Genomic DNA, 19,099 nt, shown 5'->3' with positions numbered 1-19,099 from the left:
GGGTCTCTGGACAGCTCCCAGGCCTGGACTTCGTTTTCCAGGATATCACCTTTACTGGTCAACCCATTTTGTTTCACAAGAGCCCAGTGAGTGTTTGACATGAAATAGAGCCTCCGTAAATAGTTGTAGGAATTAGCGTCATTTTACAGTATGGAAACTGAAACTCCAAGTGAGAGTAACTTACCCCCAAGGTCTCATTGGTGAGAGACGCTGTGGAAGGGCTGCCCTGGCCTGGGTACACAGTAGGCGCTTTGATGCAGGCTCGGGAATGTCCTGCCTGGTGGGATTGCGCCCTGGGGCACCGCGCACGAGTCGGGGAAGCCCCGGGCAGGGCAGTATGTAAGTAGCCCGCAAGGAGGCCGCGGATTGGCCGGCCCGGGCGGGGGCGGGGCGCGCCGAGGGCCCAGGGCTGCCAGGTGCGCTGGCAGGGAGAGGTCAGGTGTCCGCGCCCGCCCGCTGGACCTCCAGCCCCGCGCTCTGGCGGCTCCTCCCGGGCGATGCCTCCGCTCTGGGCCCTGCTGGCCCTTGGCTGCCTGCGGTTCGGCTCGGGTAGGCAGGGAAGGGCAGGAGGAGGCTGAGCTCAGAGAAAGGGGGCAACTGTGTCCTGGGGCACCCGCCGCCTGGACCCTGATTCCTGGCGCTGGGGACCCAGATACTACTATTATGAATAATAGTGCTAGCCAACTTTTACGTGCGTCCTCTGGTGGGAATCCGAGGGCTCACGGATGGCTGCAGCCCTGCGATGTGTGTTGCAAGAGAGCAACATGCAGGGGGGCTGCGGGAGGGCAGAGAAGGGACTAGCCCCGGACCCATGGTGACGCCTGGATGGGGGCAGATAGAGAGATATTTCCGCCGAGGAAAGCACATGGGCAAGGTCATGGAGGTGGGAGACAGCATTTGGCTGTCCTGGGAATTGCCAGTCCTTGGGACCGGCTGGAGTGTGGGATAAGGGGAGCCTGTGGAGGAAGGGGTGAGGCTGGAGACCCAGAAAAGCAAAGCCCAGAACTTCAGGACCTCCCTGCCTTTCCAGAGAGGCTGGACTTCGTCAGGGGGCACTGGGGGACCATGGAAGGGCCATAGCAGGAGAACGAGACAGCCAGATTTGCATGTGGTGGGGAAGGTGTTACTAGGGTCCAGGTGAGGAAGTTGGGATGGAGGAGGGCTGGACCCATGGGGCGGAGAGATGCTTCGGAGGGGCAATGGAGTTCTTGGCAACTGAGTGTCTGCAGCAGGGAGAGAAGGCAGCAGTTTGGCCCCACTGCCCCATTTCTGAGCAGGATGACTGGGCAGGGGGCAGTGTCTGAGACAGGTTATGCGGTGGCCCAGGGGTGGGTGAAGCCCAGGGCCTGGCACACGGCAGGTGGTCAGTAACTGCAAGCAGAGTGGGTGTGGACAGTTCTGCCGGGGGTGAGTTCCCATCCTCACTGCCTCCTCCAGCTGTGAACCTGCAGCCCCAACTGGCCAGTGTGACCTTCGCCACCAACAACCCCACACTTACCACTGTGGCCTTGGAAAAGCCTCTCTGCATGTTTGACAGCTCAGAGGCCCTCAGTGGCACCCACCAGGTCTACCTGTACGTCCTGGTTGACTCAGGTAAGGGTCCTGCTTCCCTCTGGCTACTCCAAAAGGGGCTTTGACCTGTCTGCAGGGAGGAGGGAAGGAGGCAGGTAGAGGAACCCTCCACGCCTATAGTCGTTTCATTAAACTACCCATGCTCTTTATTAGCATGCCCTGGCTTCCACTCTGGGCCAGCCCTTGGCTGGGTGCTGCAGTCACAGACCTGTCCTTGCCCTGCAGGGACATCCAGTTAGTGAGGGAAGTAATAATACCAGCAATCACTGAGGACCTACACCATACCGGGCACTTTGCACACTGTAGAGCTAATATCTACAACCAGCTTGTAAGGCAGCTATTACCAATCCCCATTACAGAGCACGGAATCAAGGCTCAGAGAGGTGGAATAAGCCGCCTGGAGCTCCCAGAGCTGGAGAGTGAATCCTGATCTCTCTAGTCCCCAAGCCCAAGGTCCTTCCTGAGGCTTCGCAAGGCGGCTCGAGATTGGTGTTTTTGAGGCAAAACCATGGATTTGGACCTGCTGCTCTGGCCCAGCCCTGATCCCTTCCCTGGAGGGGATCCTGAGCTTCTGAGACAAGCCAACATCAACTCTTGCATTTCTAGCTGCCAGTCATTTACAACAGCTCGTTCAGGGCCATCATTTTCTTCTTTCAGCACGTGTTTACTGACTATAAACTAAAGTGCCTGATCTCTGGGCACTGTGAGGAATTTCTCTCCCATTTCATAGAAGACTAGGGTCTGGAGAGGTAGAGTAAGTTGGCCAAAGTCACCCATCTAGTAAGGAGGAGACCTGGGACCTGCCTCCACTTTATTTCCCTTGGTCATATGACCCTCCTTTCCCATTTTACACAAGAGAAAATCCAGGGCTTTCAGCAATGAAGTGACAAAGGTCTGTTGGGAATGGGGGGTTGCAGGAATGTCACAAGATAAGGCGAGAGTCAGACACAGTGCCCAAAGCAGGGAGGTGATCCTTGCCCGTCTCCCACATTGCACTGGGAGGGCAGAGACTAAGCTAGCCCCATGCCTGTGACCCCAGTGCCCAGCACAGGGCTGGGGCAGAAAGGATGATCAGGGCTTTTGATGAATAACTGAGTGAGTGCCGCTGAGCCGGAGTGGCCAGGAGCCTCACTTCCTGCACTGCCTCTGCAGCTGGCTCCAGGAATGCCTCAGTGCAAGACAGCGCCAAGACCCCACTGGGCTCAACGTTCCTACAAACAGAGGGTGGGAGGACAGGTCCCTACAAAGCCATGGCCTTTGACCTGATCCCCTGCAGTGACCTGCCAAGGCTGGATGCCGTTGGGGATGTGTCCCAGGCCTCACAGATCCTGAATGCATACCTGGTCAGGGTGGGCGCCAACAGGACCTGCCTGTGGGACCCCAACTTCCAGGGCCTCTGTAACCCACCCCTGTCGGCAGCCACGGAGTACAGGTGGGTGTAAACAAACTGCTACAGGAAAGCGGCAGTTCCCCAGTCCTGACAAGGGAGAGCAGGGGCAAAGCAGGAGCAGCCACATTTCTCGAGAGCTCATATGCTGAGTGCATCCCAGGTTCCAGGCAGGCTGCGCTGAGCTTCAAGTTCAGAAGGGGCCCCTCTTGGATTGATGTTCTGCAACTACCATCTTGGAATTCTTTTTTTTTTTTTTTTTTTGAGACGGAGTTTTGCCATCTCCCAGGCTGGAGTACAGTGGCACGATCTCAGCTTGCTACAACCTCCACCTCCCAGGTTCACATGATTCTCCTGCCTCAGCCTCCCGAGTAGCTGAGATTACAGGTGCATACCAGCACGCCCAGCTAATTTTTGGGGTTTTTAGTACAGATGGGGTTTCACCATGTTGGTCAAGCTGGTCTCGAACCCCTGACCTCAAATGATCCACCTGCCTTGGCCTCCTCCATAGTGCTGGGATTATGGACATGAGCCACCACGCCCGGCCCATCTTGAAATTCTTTTTTTTTTTTTTGAGACGGAGTCTCCCTCTGTCACCCAGGCTGGAGTGCAGTGGCTGGATCTCAGCTCAGTGCAAGCTCCACCTCCCGGGTTTACCCTCCCGGGTTTACCCCATTCTCCTGCCTCAGCCTCCCGAGTAGCTGGGACTACAGGCGTCCGCCACCTCGCCCGGCTAGTTTTGTTTTTTTTTTTTTTTTTTTAGTAGAGACGGGGTTTCACCGTGTTAGCCAGGATGGTCTTGATCTCCTGACCTCGTGATCCGCCCGTCTCGGCCTCCCAAAGTGCTGGGACTACAGGCTTGAGCCACCGCACCCAGCCGAAATTCTTAATTGTTGAACAAGGGCCCACATTTTCATTTTGCTCTGGGCCCCACAAATTATGCATCTGGCCCTGGCCCATCTACATGTGTGGAAGTCACCCACCCAAACCCCTTCGTCTTACAGGAAAGGAAACTGTGCCAGAGAGGGAAGGTTGCCCAGTGGAAAGCTGGGGCCCAGCGTGAACAGAAACCCTACCAAAGCCTTGCCATCCGCAGCCTCAACGGAGTTTCGCTCTTGTTGCCCAGGCTGGAGTGCAATGGTGCAATCTTGGCTCACCACAACCTCCGCCTCCTGGGTTCAAGAGATTCTCCTGCCTCAGTCTCCCAAGTAGCTGGGATTACAGGCATGCGCCACCATGCCCGGCTACTTTTGTACTTTTAGTAAATACAGGGTTTCTCCGTGTTGGTCAGGCTGGTCTCGAACTCCCAACCTCAGGTGATCCGCCCGCCTCGGCCTCCCAAAATGCTGGGCTTACAGGCATGAGCCCTCGCACCTGGCCTGGGTGAGACTTCAAGGATCTTAATTTTTATTTGCATGTTAAGCTACAGGTTGTAGATGTCTTTGTCATCAGAACATCCATCATTTTAAAGTGACTGTGTATGAGACCTTAAGTAGGCTGTGACTATTTTGTACTGCATTGCCCAGTCTTCTTCTGTGATTAGTAATACTTGTTGTGGGGTTTCTGCGCTTAAAATATACCTCCTGTACAAGGGCAGCAGGGTTTATGATGGATATTATTCCAGTTTTGTTTTTTCTTTTTCTTTTTCTTTTCTTTTCTTTCTTTTTTTTTTTTTTTTTTTTTTTGAGACAGGGTCTTATTCTGTGTCCAGGCTAGAGGGTAGTGATGCAATCTCATCTCCCTGCGCCCTCTGTCTCTGAGGGATCCTGTGGCCTTGGCCCCCTAAAGTGTTGGGATTACAGGTGTGAGCCACCGCATCCAGCCTCAGCTTTTTTCTTTTTTCTTTCTTGCTTTATTTTTTATTTATTTATATTTTTTTGAGACAGAGTCTTGCTCTGTCACCCAGGCTGGAGTGCAGTGGTGTGATCTTGGCTCACTGCAACCTCTGCCTCCTGGGTTCAAGTGATTCTCCCGCCTCAGCCTCCTGAGTAGCTAGGATTATAGGTGCCTGTCACCATGCCCAGCTAATTTTTGTATTTTTAGTAGAGACGGGGTTTTGCCATGTTGGCCAGGCTGGTCCCGAACTCCTGACCTCAGGTGATGTGCCCATCTTGGCCTCCCAAAGTGTTGGGATTACAGGTGTAAGCCACCACACCCAGCCTCAGCCTTTTTCTTTTTAAGTTTTCTTTGTGATGCCAAGGAGTAGGCTTGGAGTAGTGGAAGGCAGAAATGCAAGGAAGATAGATGCATTAGTGCTCAGCAACTATACCACGTGTGTTACATGGAGGAAAGAAATGGAGGGGGCCGGGCGCGGTGGCTCAAGCCTGTAATCCCAGCACTTTGGGAGGCCGAGACGGGCGGATCACGAGGTCAGGAGATCAAGACCATCCTGGCTAACACGGTGAAACCCCGTCTCTACTAAAAAATACAAAAAAATAGCCGGGCGAGGTGGCGGGCGCCTGTAGTCCCAGCTACTCGGGAGGCTGAGGCAGGAGAATGGCGTAAACCTGGGAGGCGGAGCTTGCAGTGAGCTGAGATCCGGCCACTGCACTCCAGCCTGGGAGACAGAGCGAGACTCCGTCTCAAAAAAAAAAAAAAAGAAATGGAGGGGAGCTCTAAGAGGCAGCACCTAGAAGAGCGGCTTCCTACTCTGAAGGCTTCATGGATGGAGGAGGTGGCAGCTAAGCTGGGGAAGGGTACAGGGGGTCCTATTGGCCAAGCTCAGCACTGTCCTGTTGCCCAGAGCCCACTCAGTAGCCGTTTATATTTCCATCTCCTGGAAGGAACCCCCCACCGTCTCCCACCCCTAGGCCATCCTATGTTTCCCCACCGCCTCCCTGTGGCTGGGGCTCACAGGAAGCGTAAAAGTCACCCTGGCTCCATCTCCTTCCAGGTTCAAGTATGTCCTGGTCAATATGTCTACAGGCTTGGTGGAAGACCAGACCCTGTGGTCGGACCCCATCCGCACCAACCAGCGTAAGTGGTGGGCCGTGGTGGGGGTGATGCTCAAGGGGACCCGAGAAGGCAGGGCCAGGCACGGCGGTGAGAATCAAGGCTCATCTGTTCCTGTGAAAGCCTCCCAGGCCAGGCGGTGATGAGTAAAATGCTCCTCAAAGCCGTTGATCCAGGCCAGGCGTGGTGGCTCACACCTGTAATCCCAGCCTTTGGGAGGCTGAGGCAGGTGGATCACGAGGTCAGGAGATCGAGACCATCCTAGCTGACCCGGCGAAACCCCGTCTCTACTAAAAATACAAAAACATAATTAGCCGGGCGTGGTGGGGGCACCTGTAGTTCCAGCTACTCTGGAGGCTAAGGTGGGAGAATAGCGTGACAGCTACTCTGGAGGCTAAGGTGGGAGAATAGCGTGAACCCGGGAGGCAGAGCTTGCAGTGAGCCGAGATTGCGCCACTGCATTCCAGCCTGGGCGACAGAGTGAGACTCCATCTCAAAAAAAAAAAAAAAATACAAAAATTAGCTGGGCGTAGTGGTGCGTGCCTATAATCCCAGCTACTCGGGAGGCTGAGGCAGGAGAATTGCTTGAACCAGGGAGTTGGAGGTTGCAATGAGCCAAGATCATGCCACAGCACTCCAGCCTGGTGACAGAGCTAGTCTCTGTCTCAAAAAAAAAAAAAAAAAGGGTCGTTAAACTTGGAACTTCCTCCTTCCTCCTTTCCATCCTTGAGGGCCAGGTGTGGGAACAGATCAAGGTGGAGGCCTTGGTGGCATTTGGGCTGCGGATGGGTGTAAGTGGATCAAAGCTGGCCCATCCCTCCATCTCTCCAGCCCTTGCAGTGGGTTGGCCTCAAAGGCTCGCAGAGCTGACCCGGCATTTAGGTCCTAGCCAGCCCCTTTGCTAAATCCTCATAGCAGCAAGCACCAGTGGCCAGGTGAGATGGCTCCAAGGCCTAAAACTAAGATAGTGAAGGCAGCAAGGAACGAGTCCGCCTCCCTGCACTCCTACTCCTTAGCACCTGGGCAGCTGTCCTGGGGGTGGAACGCCAGGGTCCTGCCCCGTTCCTTGCTCCGCAGAGATCCGAAGTTTATACGGAGTCTTGTCTGCTGAACGGCAGGGGTCATGCCAGGGACTCTGATGGTAATTTTGAGTGAATGATACCCTAACTTAAGACCCCCTCCCGCCACACCTTAGCCCCTAAGACGAGGCTGTCTGGCAGGATGGGTGTCAGGGGGCTGTGCATTTTACCTGCAGAGCCTCCTGCCGTGCCCGTGTGCACCCCCCAGGGGTGTGGGGGGCTCCGAAAGGTTGCCTGAGGTCACACACAAGTGGGTGGTAGAAAGCCTTGTGTGTGTGTATGTGGGTGCCTGTGCCTGTTGTGGTATGTGTGTGTGTGTGTGTGTTTGTGTTGTGTGTGGTGTGTGGTATCTGTATAATGTGCATGTAGTTTACGGTGTTGTGAGTGGTGTGTGAGTGTGAGAATGTGTGCGGTATGTGGTGTGTGGAGAGTATGTGAGGAATGTGGTGTGGGTGAGTGTGACAGTGTGTGGCGTATACCAGGGGTCCCCAACCCCTGGGCCACGGACCGGTACCAGTCCCTGGTCTGTTAGTAATGGGGCCGCACAGCAGGAGGTGAGCATCTGCATTTGCAGCTGCTCCCTGTGGCTCGCATTACTGCCTGAGCTCCGCCTCCTGTCAGGTCAGCAGTGGCATTAGAGTGTCACAGGAGTGTGAACCGTGTTGTGAACTGCGCATGCCAGGGATCAGGTTGCATGCTGCTCATGAGAATCTAATGCCTGATGATCTGTCACTGTCTCCCATCACTCCGGATGGGACTGTCTAGTTGCAGGAAAACAAGCTCAGGGCTCCCACTGATCCTACATGACGATGAGTTGTGCAATCATTTTATTATATATGGCAATGTAATAATAATAGAAATAAAGTGCACAATAAATGGAATGTGCTTGAATCATCCCGAAACCACCCCCAGCCCACTCCCATCTGCAGAAAACCTGTCTTCCCTAAAACCGATCCCTGGTGCCAAAAAGGTTGGGGACTGCTGGTATATGTGGTGTGTGGTGGGGGTGTGTGTGTGAATATGAGGCTGTGTGTGGTATGTGTGGTTAGTGTGAGAGTAGGTGTGGTGTGTGAGTGTAGGTGTGGGGTGTGTGTGTGGTGTGGGTGGTGTATGTGGTGTGTGGTGGGGATGTGTGTGAATATGAGGGTGTGTGTGGTTAGTGTGAGAGTATGTGTGGTGTGGTGAGAGTGTTTGGTGTGGGTGGTGTATGTGTGTGTGGGGTTTGTGGGGTGTGGCATGTATGGGAGAGTGTGTGGTGTGTGAGTTTGAGAATGTGTGTGGTGTGTGATACGTGTGGTATATGTGTGGGTGGGGTGTGTGTGTGTGGTGTGTGGTATGTATGTATGAGCATATGTGTGGTGTCTGTAGTGCATGTGTCAGTGTGAAAGTGTGGGAGTGTGAGCATGTATGGTATGTGTGGTGTATGTGAGTGTGTATGATGTGTGTGGTGTGTGTGGTATGTGTGTGATGTGTGGAATGTGTGTGGTACATGGTACATGGTGTGTGTGGTATGTGGTGTGTGAGTGTGAGTTGGTGTGTGGTGTGAGTTGGTGTCTGTGGTATGGTGTGTGTGGTATGTGTCTGGTGTGTGGTGTGTGTGGTGTGTGGTGTGTGCGTGTGAGTATGTGTGGTGTGTGGTGTGTGGTGCATGGTGTGTGGTACATGGTGTGTGCCAGAGTGTGCATGAGTGTGATTTGGTGTGTGTCATGCGTGGTACATGGTGTGTGTGGTGTGTGGGGTGTGTGTGAGTGTGTGTGAGTTGGCCTGTGTGGTATGTGGTGTGTGTGGTATGTGTGGTATGTGGTGTGTGTGTGAATTGGTGTGTGGTGTGTGGTGTGTGTGGTGCGTGAGTTGGTGTGTGGTACGTGTGTGCTATATGGTGTGTGACAGTGCATGTGGTGTGTGTGTGGTGTATGTGAGAGTGTGTATTATGTGTGTGGTGTGTGTGGTGTGAGAGTGTGGCAGTGTGTGTGTGTTTCAGTTGGTGTGTGGTGTGTGGTGTAGTGTGTGAGTGTGAGTGTGTGTGAGTTGCTGTGTGGTGTGTGAGTGTGAGAGTGTGTGTGAGTTGGTATGTGTGCTGTGTGGTGTGTTAGAGTGTGGCTGTGTGTGTGTGTGGGTTTGAGTTGGTGTGTGGTGCATGAGTGTGACTGTGTGTGTGTGAGTTGGTATGTGTGGTGTATGGTGTGTGAGTTGGTATGTGTGGTGTGTGGCGTGTGTGTGAGTTGGTATGTGTGGTGTGTGGTGTGTGTGTGAGTTGGTATGTGTGGTGTGGTGTGTGTGTGAGTTGGTATGTGTGGTGTGTGGTGTGTGTGTGAGTTGGTATGTGTGGTGTGTGGTGTGTGGTGTGTGTGTGAGTTGGTGTGTGTGGTGTGTGGTGTGTGTGTGAGTTGGTATGTGTGGTGTGTGGTGTGTGGGAGTTGGTATGTGTGGTGTGTGGTGTGTGTGTGAGTTGGTATGTGTGGTGTGTGGTGTGTGGTGTGTGGTGTGTGAGTTGGTGTGTGTGGTGTGTGGTGTGTGGTGTGTGTGTGGTGTGTGGTGTGTGTGTCAGTTGGTATGTGTGGTGTGTGGTGTGTGTGAGTTGGTATGTGTGGTGTGTGGTGTGTGTGTGAGTTGGTATGTGTGGTGTGTGGTGTGTGGTGTGTGTGTGAGTTGGTGTGTGTGGTGTGTGGTGTGTGTGTGAGTTGGTATGTGTGGTGTGTGGTGTGTGCGAGTTGGTATGTGTGGTGTGTGGTGTGTGTGTGAGTTGGTGTGTGTGGTGTGTGGTGTGTGAGTGTGGCAGTGTGTGTGAGTTGGTATGTGTGGTGTGTGGTGTGTGTGTGAGTTGGTATGTGTGGTGTGTGGTGTGTGGTGTGTGTGAGTTGGTATGTGTGGTGTGTGGTGTGTGTGAGTTGGTATGTGTGGTGTGTGGTGTGTGTGTGAGTTGGTATGTGTGGTGTGTGGTGTGTGTGAGTTGGTATGTGTGGTGTGTGGTGTGTGTGTGAGTTGGTATGTGTGGTGTGTGGTGTGTGGTGTGTGTGAGTTGGTGTGTGTGGTGTGTGAGTGTGGCAGTGTGTGTGAGTTGGTGTGTGTGGTGTGTGGTGTGTGTGTGAGTTGGTGTGTGTGGTGTGTGAGTGTGGCAGTGTGTGTGAGTTGGTGTGTGTGGTGTGTGGTGTGTGGTGTGTGAGGGCGGCAGTGTGTGTGGCTGGGGTGACTCCTCCCATCTTCACTCCTGCCCGCCCCTCCTGTGGCATTCCTACTCAGTGTGATTTCACTGAAACAGCCTTGGAACCCTTGGGACTAAGAGTCCTGAGCCCAAGACCAGCCTCTGCCCCTCACTGCTGTGTGAGCCATTATGGACCTCGGTTTCCTCATCTGAGAAGAGGGGAGAAGAATTATTGAAGGGCCTCCACGGCAGGGTTCCTTCCGCAGGCAGAAGCACAAGGCCCAGTTCTCTTGGGGGAGGACCGCGGGGCCCGTCTGGGGGACAGCATACACTTCAGGACCAGGCGGGCCCGTCTTGAGCCTGGATTCTGCATGTTCTTGGCTGGGGACTCAGGCTCCCTGAGCGCAGTGAGTGATCTCCAGGGTGGGGTCTCCAGGGAACCTACCTGGAACAGTAGCTGCAAGTGGCTGGCTGCAGTAGGACCTATACATCATCTGTTCACATCGTTCCAAAGGGCGATGCCAGCCCCAGAAGAGTGACAGCCACCGTCCACCTGGCCCCATCAGACCAGGGCCCTTTGCCTCATCTTTGTTTATAATCCATATGTCATCCATCTCACTAGAAGACTTGAGTCAGTTTATGATTTAAAATTATGCAAAGCCCGGGCGCTCTGGTGGCTCACACCTGTAATCCCAACACATTGGGAGGCTAAAGCGGGAGGATTGCTTGAGCCCAAGAGTTCAAGACCAAACTGGGCAACATGGTGAAACCCATCTCTACAAAAAAAAAAGTACAACAAATTAGATGGGTGTGGTGGCGTGCACCTGTAGTCCCAGCTACTTGGGAGGCTGGGGTGGGAGGATTGCTTGAGCCTGGGAGTTTGAGGCTGCAGTGAGCCAGGATGGCACCACTGCACTCATGCCTGGGTGACAGAGCAAGACTCTGTCTCAAAAACAATAACCTAAAATAATGCAAAAAAAAAAAAAAAAAAAAAGAAGAGGAGTTAAAAGAGGAAGTCGGCCGGGCGCGGTGGCTCAAGCCTGTAATCCCAGCACTTTGGGAGGCCGAGATGGGTGGATCACGAGGTCAGGAGATCGAGATCATCCTGGCTAACACAGTGAAACCCCGTCTCTACTAAAAAATACAAAAAACTAGCCGGGCAAGGTGGCAGCGCCTGTAGTCCCAGCTACTCGGGAGGCTGAGGCAGGAGAATGGCGTGAACCCGGGAGGCGGAGCTTGCAGTGAGCTGAGATCCGGCCACTGCACTCCAGCCTGGGCTACAGAGCGAGACTCCGTCTCAAAAAAAAAAAAAAAAAAAAAAAAAGAGGAAGTGGCCAGAAACACACAAAAGAAAGTTGGGAAGTGGAATGTGCGGAAAACAAGGTAATTGTGCCTAAAACCTGAGAGAAGTTGCTGCACTGGGTCCCAGGGTGATCCGTGGATCCCCGGCAGCCAGGGCGGGGGAGACACCTGCCACCTCCTGGGAGAAGGCTGAGGGTGGCGCTGTGTCTGGGGAGTAATCAGGCTGCATCCCACCACAGTCACCCCATACTCGGCGATCGACACGTGGCCAGGCCGGCGGAGCGGAGGCATGATTGTGATCACTTCCATCCTGGGCTCCCTGCCCTTCTTTCTACTTGTGGGTTTTGCTGGTGCCATTGTCCTCAGCCTCGTGTAAGTACCCAGCTGGGAGGGCTGGACTCCAGGGACACGCCAGACACATTCGGCTTGCAGGGACTCAGCAGCAGGGTCCTCCAAGGCAGGGGACAGCCCGGAAGGCAAGGAAGCTACCCTCTGCCCTGTGGGTGGGGTCTGGTGAAGAGGGAGCAGAGTCCTGGGATTTCAAAGCAGGAGGACCATCGAAGTCAAGTTGCTTAGCTGGGAAGGGTGGGGCTCAGCACCTGGGCTTTTGGGCAGACGGCCAATTCAGATCTTAGCTCTGACACTCAGAGTTATGCAACCTTAGATATGGCTTACTGTCCTTCTATTCTTCAGTTTCCCCATCTGGAAAATGGAAATAATAAATATTAGTCATCTCACGGAGTTGTGAAGGTTGAGTGGAATAATCTCTATAAAGTTTCTAGAGCAGCGCCTGGGAACTCAACAAGTATTTCCTTTCATTGTCATTATAATACACCCACTTGTAGTACAGAGGGGGAAACTGAGGCCCAGAGGGGGTCAGAGTGGCCCAAGGCGACACAGCCTGCGGACCAGAACCCAGAGTTGGGGTCCTAGAACCTGGGACTCGGGACTCCACTGACACCTCTGATTTGTGTCGGCTTTGGATGAGAGTGGTGTACCAGAGTTAGCAGGGCTGTGGGTGGGGAAGGCAGGTGAGCCCACAATCCACTAACCCCTGGGAAGACCAGGCAGCAGACAAACCAAGGTACCGTAGGAATCCAGAGGAGGGCAGGGCGGGTGCTGCCTGGAGCATCAGGGTGGCCTTCCTGCAGGAAGGGTCAGTGTGAGCAAACTCTCATTGGCAGAGTCCTTCTCAGTGAGAGGCAGGGAGGCCCAGGGGACTTTGAAGACCCAGAGAGGTCCCAGTGTGGGTAGGGGTGGAGCAGATAGAAAAGTTTCTTGGAGTAAGTATAATTAAGTGGATCCATGGAAACCAGCCAGGCAGGAAAAGATAGGTGGGGTGGGTGTGGGTGGAGATCGAATGAGGGAGGAGGCTGAGAACTTGCAAATCAGGTTGGTGGACTGTGGGCTTCCCTGTCTTCCCCACCCACAACCCTGCTAACCCTGGTACACTCCCCGGGAGACCTGGAGTCCTCATCCAAAGCCGACACAAATCAGAGGTGTCAGTGGAGTCCCGAGTCCCGGGTTCTAGGTCCTCAACTCTGGGTTCTGGTCGCAGGCTGTGTCACCTTTGACATTTAATGACGAATGACTCTGACGTTTAAGTTAATAAAAACAATAGATGATATCAGCCTCCCAGAAACTGTGCCTGGCTGCACCTGGGAGCAGTCAGAACATGGCAATGTCCCTCCTTCCTTTTGGGCAGTACCCTAATCTGACACTGAAGAGCCCGTTATCTGAATTTAGCCCAGCTTTTCCATGTATCCCTCCTGCTACCCCCACTCTGTTCCGGCTCCAGCTGCACCAACTCTGATCTGCACTATTGCTCCAGATACTCCTCAGCCCTTCATGCTTCACACCTGCCTGCCATGTGCTGACCCCACACCTGAATGCCTTTCTCTACCCTAACACTCCTCTTTTTTTTTTTTTTTTTTGAGACAGAGTTTTGCGCTTGTTGCCCAAGCTGGAGTGCAATGGTGCTATCTCGGCTCACTGCAACCTCCGCCTCCCAGGTTCAAGCGATCCTCTTGCCTCAGCCTCCTGAGTAGCTGGGATTACAGGCATGCACCACCATGCCCAGCTATTTTTTTTTGTATTTTTAGTAGAGACAGGATTTCACCATGTTGGCCAGGCTGGTATCGAACTCCTGACCTCAGGCAATCCACCTGCCTCAGCCTCCCAAAGTGCTGGGATTACAGATGTGAGCCACTGTGCCCAGCCCACACTCCTTCGTTAGGGCCACATGAGCTGCCGCCTCCTCCAGGAAGCCTTCCTGCAGCTCCCCCCTGCGCTCGTCCATGCTGCGTGGTCATTGTTGCAGTCAGTCTCCCCCTGCAACCTTAGCTCTTTGGGAACATGGGACAATGGCCTCAAATTGTCCAGCTTCCAGTAAGACCTATGCGTTGTTCACATCGTTCCAAAAGGTGGACCTCTTCCTTATTCCCAGTGCCTGGCACAGGGTCAGTGCTCCAGAAAGACGGGTAGATTGAGTTCATGTCTACGAAGACAACATCTGTGAAAGCGATGTCTGACTATGAAGGTCCTCAAGCAGCTAAAGGAGTTTGGGTTTGCTCTGCTCCCCTAATCCTGGGTCTCTCCATCCCCTTGGACAGGGACACGGGGAGTTCTGACGGGGAAATGACTCACGACTCCCAGATCACTCAGGAGGCTGTTCCCAAGTCACTGGGGGACTCAGAGTCTTCCTACACGTCCGTGAACCGGGGGCCGCCGCTGGACAGGACTGAGCCATATTCCAGCAAGCTCCAGGACTGAGCCCAGCGCCACCCCTGGGCAGCAGCATCCTCCTCTCTGGCCTTGCCCCAGTCCCTGCAGCGGTGGTTGTCACACCCTGACTTCAGGGAAGGTGAAACAGGGCTTGTCCCTCCAACTGCAGGAAAACCCTTAATAAAATCTTCCGATGATTTCTAGTTCAGTAACTACTTACAGAAGAATGAGTGAGAAGGTGTATGAATGAATGAGTCAATGTCAAACTGAGGGCTTGGATTGTTTCTCTACAGGGTGGGTGGGAGCAGGGGACTAATTTTCAGTCAAGGCTACGGCATGTGAGTTGCCAGGCAGTGGCACATGCCTGTAGTCCCAGGGACTCAGGAGGCTGAAGTGGGAGGATCACTTGAGGCCAGGAGGGCAGGGCTGCAATGAGCTATGATCATGCCATTGCACTCCAGCCTGGGCAACACAGCAAGATACTGTCTCAAAAAACAGACAGGCTGGGTGCAGTGGCTCATGCCTATAATACCCGTACTTTGGGAGTCTGAGGTGGGTGGATCACCTGAGGTCAGGAGTACAAGACCAGCCTGACCAACATGATGAAACCCTGTCTCTACTAAAAAATACAAAATTAGCTAGGTGTGGTGGCGCATGCCTGTAATCCCAGCTACTCAGGAGACTGAGGCAGGAGAATCTCTTGAACCTGGGAGGCAGAGGTTGCAGTGAGCCGAGATCGTGCCATTGCACTCCAGCCTGGGCAACAAGAACAAAACTCTGCCTCAAAAAACAAACAAAAAACCAAGTTGGTTGACCCTCCCTTACCCCTGAAGCCTCTAGTCTCGGTCTTCTCATCTATAACATGGGCTGGTGGAAATGGTGAAATTCCGAGGCCATGCACGCCTGACTAGCAAAAGGGAAGAGCTGCCCAGCCCCCCTTCCCCAGGCCTCAGTGCACTCCCACTCCAGCAGGAAGACCGGAGGATGGTGAATGAGGCACAGCCACAGAAGCACCCCGATGGGCCGAGGCTGCCGGATGCCTGGGAGGGGCACCGGGTCAGCCTGGGGGGTGAAAGGGCTGTCCCAGTCTAGGGTCTCCATTCAAAAGCTTCAGCTCTCTCTTCGAGCCAGGCAGGAAGACTGCTTCCCCATTGAGTGTGCAAGACAAAATCACGGTCCGTCTTCCTGTTGCTGAAGGAAGATGTGGTTTGTCAGAGCAGGGTTGGTTACAGTGTGGATGCCATCCAAGCGCTGCAAATACGACAGCCCAGGCAGGCTGGCAGGTGCCCCAGGTGGACCAGATACTTTACCCAGGGCCACTGTTAAGCAATGAATGTTTGTGTCGCTCGACATTCATGGGTTGAAATCCTAACACTTGCTGTGATGGGATCTGGAGGCGGGAACTTTAGAAGGAGATGAGGCATGAGAGTGGAGCCCTCTTTCCACGTGTGAGGATACAGTGAGAAGTCTGCAGCGTGTAACACAGAAAGGGACCCTCATTAGACCCCCCCACGCGGGCACCCCGATCCCAGATGTCCAGCTTCCAGACCTGTGAGAGAGAAATTTCTGTTGTTAACAAGCCACCAGTCTGCAGTTCTTTCTTACTTTTTTTTTCTGAGATGGAATCTCGCTCTGTTCACGAGGCTGGAGTGCAGTGGCGCAGTATCGGCTCACAGCAACCTCCACCTCCCAGGTTCAAGTGATTCTCCTGCCTCAGCCTCCTGAGTAGCTGGGACTACAGGCGCGTGCCGCCGTGCCTGGCTAATTTTTTGTATTTTTAGTAGAGACAGGCTTTCACCGTGTTAGCCAGGATGGTCTCGATCTCCTGACCTCGTGATCCGCCTGCCTCGCCCTCCCAAAGTGCTGGGATTACAGGCGTGAGCCACCACACCTGGCCCAGTCTGCAGTTCTTAGTGATGGCACCTGAGTTGACCGAGATAGGTGTGGATTCTGAGACAGGCAGCAAATCCATTAGAGGGACCCTAAGTGGAGAAGGCAGGAGGCAGAAGCCAGAAGAAGTCGCTTCAAGGCAGGGAGTGGTGAAGAGGGCCATAGCAGGGGTCAATTCCCGCCACAGGTGCCGAGAGGAGCCTGAGTCTGTGGGTGTGGAAGGTGCCGATCTGGAAAGGGCACCCAGGCTGGACATACCCTGGACACACCATCCCTGGAGAACATCTTCTAGCCTCACAAGGCTGGCCTCGGCAGCCACGGGAATTCCCAGCTCCTCCCCTCCTTGGGTATCCTTACTAGAATCCCTGTTCTTTAGGAGGTGGGGTCCCAGCACTTCACTCTAAGAATCGGCAGCAGCGGGGAAAGGCAAAGCTGCCTTGAAGTCTGCTATTGTTAAAAATCCATGCCGCCGGGCGCGGTGGCTCAAGCCTGTAATCCCAGCACTTTGGGAGGCCGAGACGGGCGGATCACGAGGTCAGGAGATCGAGACCATCCTGGCTAATATGGTGAAACCCCGTCTCTACTAAAAATACAAAAAACTAGCCGGGCGAGGTGGTGGGCGCCTGTAGTCCCAGCTACTCGGGAGGCTGAGGCAGGAGAATGGCGTAAACCCGGGAGGCGGAGCTTGCAGTGAGCTGAGATCCGGCCACTGCACTCCAGCCTGGGCGACAAAGCGAGACTCCGTCTCAAAAAAAAAAAAAAAAAAAAAAAAAAAAAAAAAAAAAATCCATGCCAGTGGCCCAGCGCGGTGGCTCAAGCCTGTCATCCCAGCACTTTGGGAGGCCGAGGCAGGAGGATCACTTACAGTCAGGAGTTTGAGATCAGCCTAGCCAACATGGTGAAACCCTGTCTGTACCAAAAAATACAAAAATTAGCCAGGTGTGGTGGTAGGTCCCTGTAGTCCCAGCTACTCGGGAGGCTGAGGTGGGAGAATCGCTTGAACGTAGGAGGTGGTGGTTGCAATGAGCTTGGCGACAGAGTGAGACCTGTCTCAAAAAAAAAAAAAAAAAAAAAAAAAAAAAATTCATGCATGTTTTGCATTCTGTTTTTTTTTTTTTTTTTTTTTTTGAGACGGAGTCTTGCTCTGTCGCCCAGGCTGGAGCGCAGTGGCCGGATCTCAGCTCACTGCAAGATCCGCCTCCCGGATTTACGCCATTCTCCTGCCTCAGCCTCCCGAGTAGCTGGGACTACAGGCGCCCGCCACCTCGCCCGGCTAGTTTTTTTGTATTTTTTTTTAGTAGAGACGGGGTTTCACCATGTTAGCCAGGATGGTCTCGATCTCCTGACCTCGTGATCTGTCCTTCTCAGCCTCCCAAAGTGCTGGGATTACAGGCTTGAGCCACCGCGCCCGGCCTGCATTCTGTTTTATACCATGCCTATGTTTATTGTATTTTGTAATTGAGGTGAAATTCATATAAAATTAATCATTTTAAAGTGAACAGTTCAGTGGCATTTGGTACATTCACAGCCTTATGGAGCCACAACCTCTATCTAGTTCCAAAACCTTGTTTTTTTGTTTGTTTGTTTTTGAGACTGAGTTTTGTTCTTATTTCCAGGCTGGAGTGCAGTTACGTGGTCTTGGCTCACTGCAACCTCCACCTCCCAGGTTCAAGCAATTCTCCTGCCTCAGCCTCCCAAGTAGCTGGGATTACAGGCATGCACCAGCAGACCTGGCTAATTTTTATATTTTTAGTAGAAACAAGGTTTCACCACGTTGGCTGGGCTGGTCTCGAATTCCTGACCTCAGGTCATCTGCCCACCTCTGCCTCCCAAAGCCCTGGGATTACAGGTATGAGCCAATGCGCCCGGTTGTTCCAAAACATTTTAATCACCCCAAAAGGAAACCCTGGACCCATTAATCAGTTACTCCCCATCTCTCCCCTACCCTCAGCTCCCGGCAACCACCAATCTGGTGGCATTTTGTCTCTATGGGTTCACCTATTCAGGATATTTCATATAAAGGGAGTCACACAGCAGGTGGCCTTTTGTGTCCGCCTTTTTAAACTTAATATCGTGTTTTCAAGGTTCATCTACATTGTAGCGTATAGCTTCATTCCTTTTTATGACTAATATTCCATTGTATGGATAAACCACATTTTATTATTATCAGTTAGTAGACATTTGGGCTGTTTCTGCAATTTGGTTATTAGGCATAGTGCTGTAAATATTTGCTTTCAGTTCTCTTGGGTACATTCCTAGGAGTGGAATTGCTGGATCATGGGGTAATTCTATGTTTGACTCTTTTTTTTTTTTTTTTTTTTTTTTGAGACAAGGCCTTGCTCTGTTGCCCAGGCTTGAGTGCAGTGGCATCATCACAGCTCACTGTAGCCTTGACCTCCCCAGGCTCAAGTGATTCTCCCACCTCAGCCTCCCAAGTAGCTAAATTCCAGCATGCACCACCATGCCCAGTTAGTTTTTGTGTTTTTTTTTTGTAGAGATGGAGTTTCATCATGTTAGCCAGGCTGGTCTCGAAACCTGGGCTCAAGCAATTCACCCACCTCAGCCTCCCAAAGTGCTGGGATGCTGGTATTACAGGCGTGAGCCACTGCACCTGGCCTGACTCTTCTTCTTCTTCTTTTTTTTTTTTTTAAGACAGGGTCTCACTGGGCACGGTGGCTCACGCCTGTAATCCCAGCACTTTGGGAGGCCAAAGTGGGCAGATCGCCTGAGGTCAGGAGTTTGAGACTAGTCTGGCCAACATGGTGAAACCTCATCTCTACTAAAAATACAAAAATTAGCCAGGCGTGGTGGCAGATGCCTATAATCCCAGCTTCTCGGGAAGCTGAGGCAGGAGAATCGCTTGAACCTGGGAGGCGGAGGTTGCAGTGAGCCGAGATCGCGCCATTGCACTCCAGCCTGGGGGACAAGAGTGAGACTTCGTCTCAAAAAAAAAAAAAAAAAAAAAGGACAGGGTCTCATTATGTTGCCCAGGCTGGTTTCGAATTCCTGGGCTCAAGCAATCTCGTCTCGCCTTGGCCTCTCAAAGTGCTG

General features: G+C 53.1%; 1 protein-coding gene across 1 annotated transcript; it reads left to right on the top strand.

Moving 5' to 3' along the window:
- The first annotated feature begins 431 nt into the window (after positions 1-431).
- On the top strand, positions 432-14,361 carry UPK3A (uroplakin 3A). The gene is made up of 6 exons (XM_045363459.3): positions 432-549; positions 1,438-1,593; positions 2,725-3,004; positions 5,853-5,935; positions 11,674-11,806; positions 14,047-14,361. Exons 1-6 carry the CDS (start codon positions 498-500, stop codon positions 14,204-14,206), a joined length of 864 nt encoding a protein of 287 aa, XP_045219394.2. The 5' UTR covers positions 432-497; the 3' UTR covers positions 14,207-14,361.
- Positions 14,362-19,099: the final 4,738 nt, after the last annotated feature.

The sequence above is a fragment of the Macaca fascicularis genome, chromosome 10 (genome assembly GCF_037993035.2).
Source record: "Macaca fascicularis isolate 582-1 chromosome 10, T2T-MFA8v1.1".
NCBI classification, from domain to species: domain Eukaryota; kingdom Metazoa; phylum Chordata; class Mammalia; order Primates; family Cercopithecidae; genus Macaca; species Macaca fascicularis.
The sequence above is the reverse complement of the archived record's forward strand: the minus strand, read 5'-3'. Positions and strand labels throughout refer to the sequence as shown.

What these genes read in the sequence shown, in the direction of transcription:
- UPK3A (XM_045363459.3), top strand. Translation starts at nt 498, where the DNA reads ATGCCTCCGCTCTGGGCCCTGCTGGCCCTTGGCTGCCTGCGGTTCGGC. An exon ending in CTGCCTGCGGTTCGGCTCGG is followed by an intron (nt 550 to 1,437) that starts GTAGGCAGGGAA and finishes TGCCTCCTCCAG; the next exon opens with CTGTGAACCTGCAGCCCCAA. An exon ending in CCCCATCCGCACCAACCAGC is followed by an intron (nt 5,936 to 11,673) that starts GTAAGTGGTGGG and finishes ATCCCACCACAG; the next exon opens with TCACCCCATACTCGGCGATC.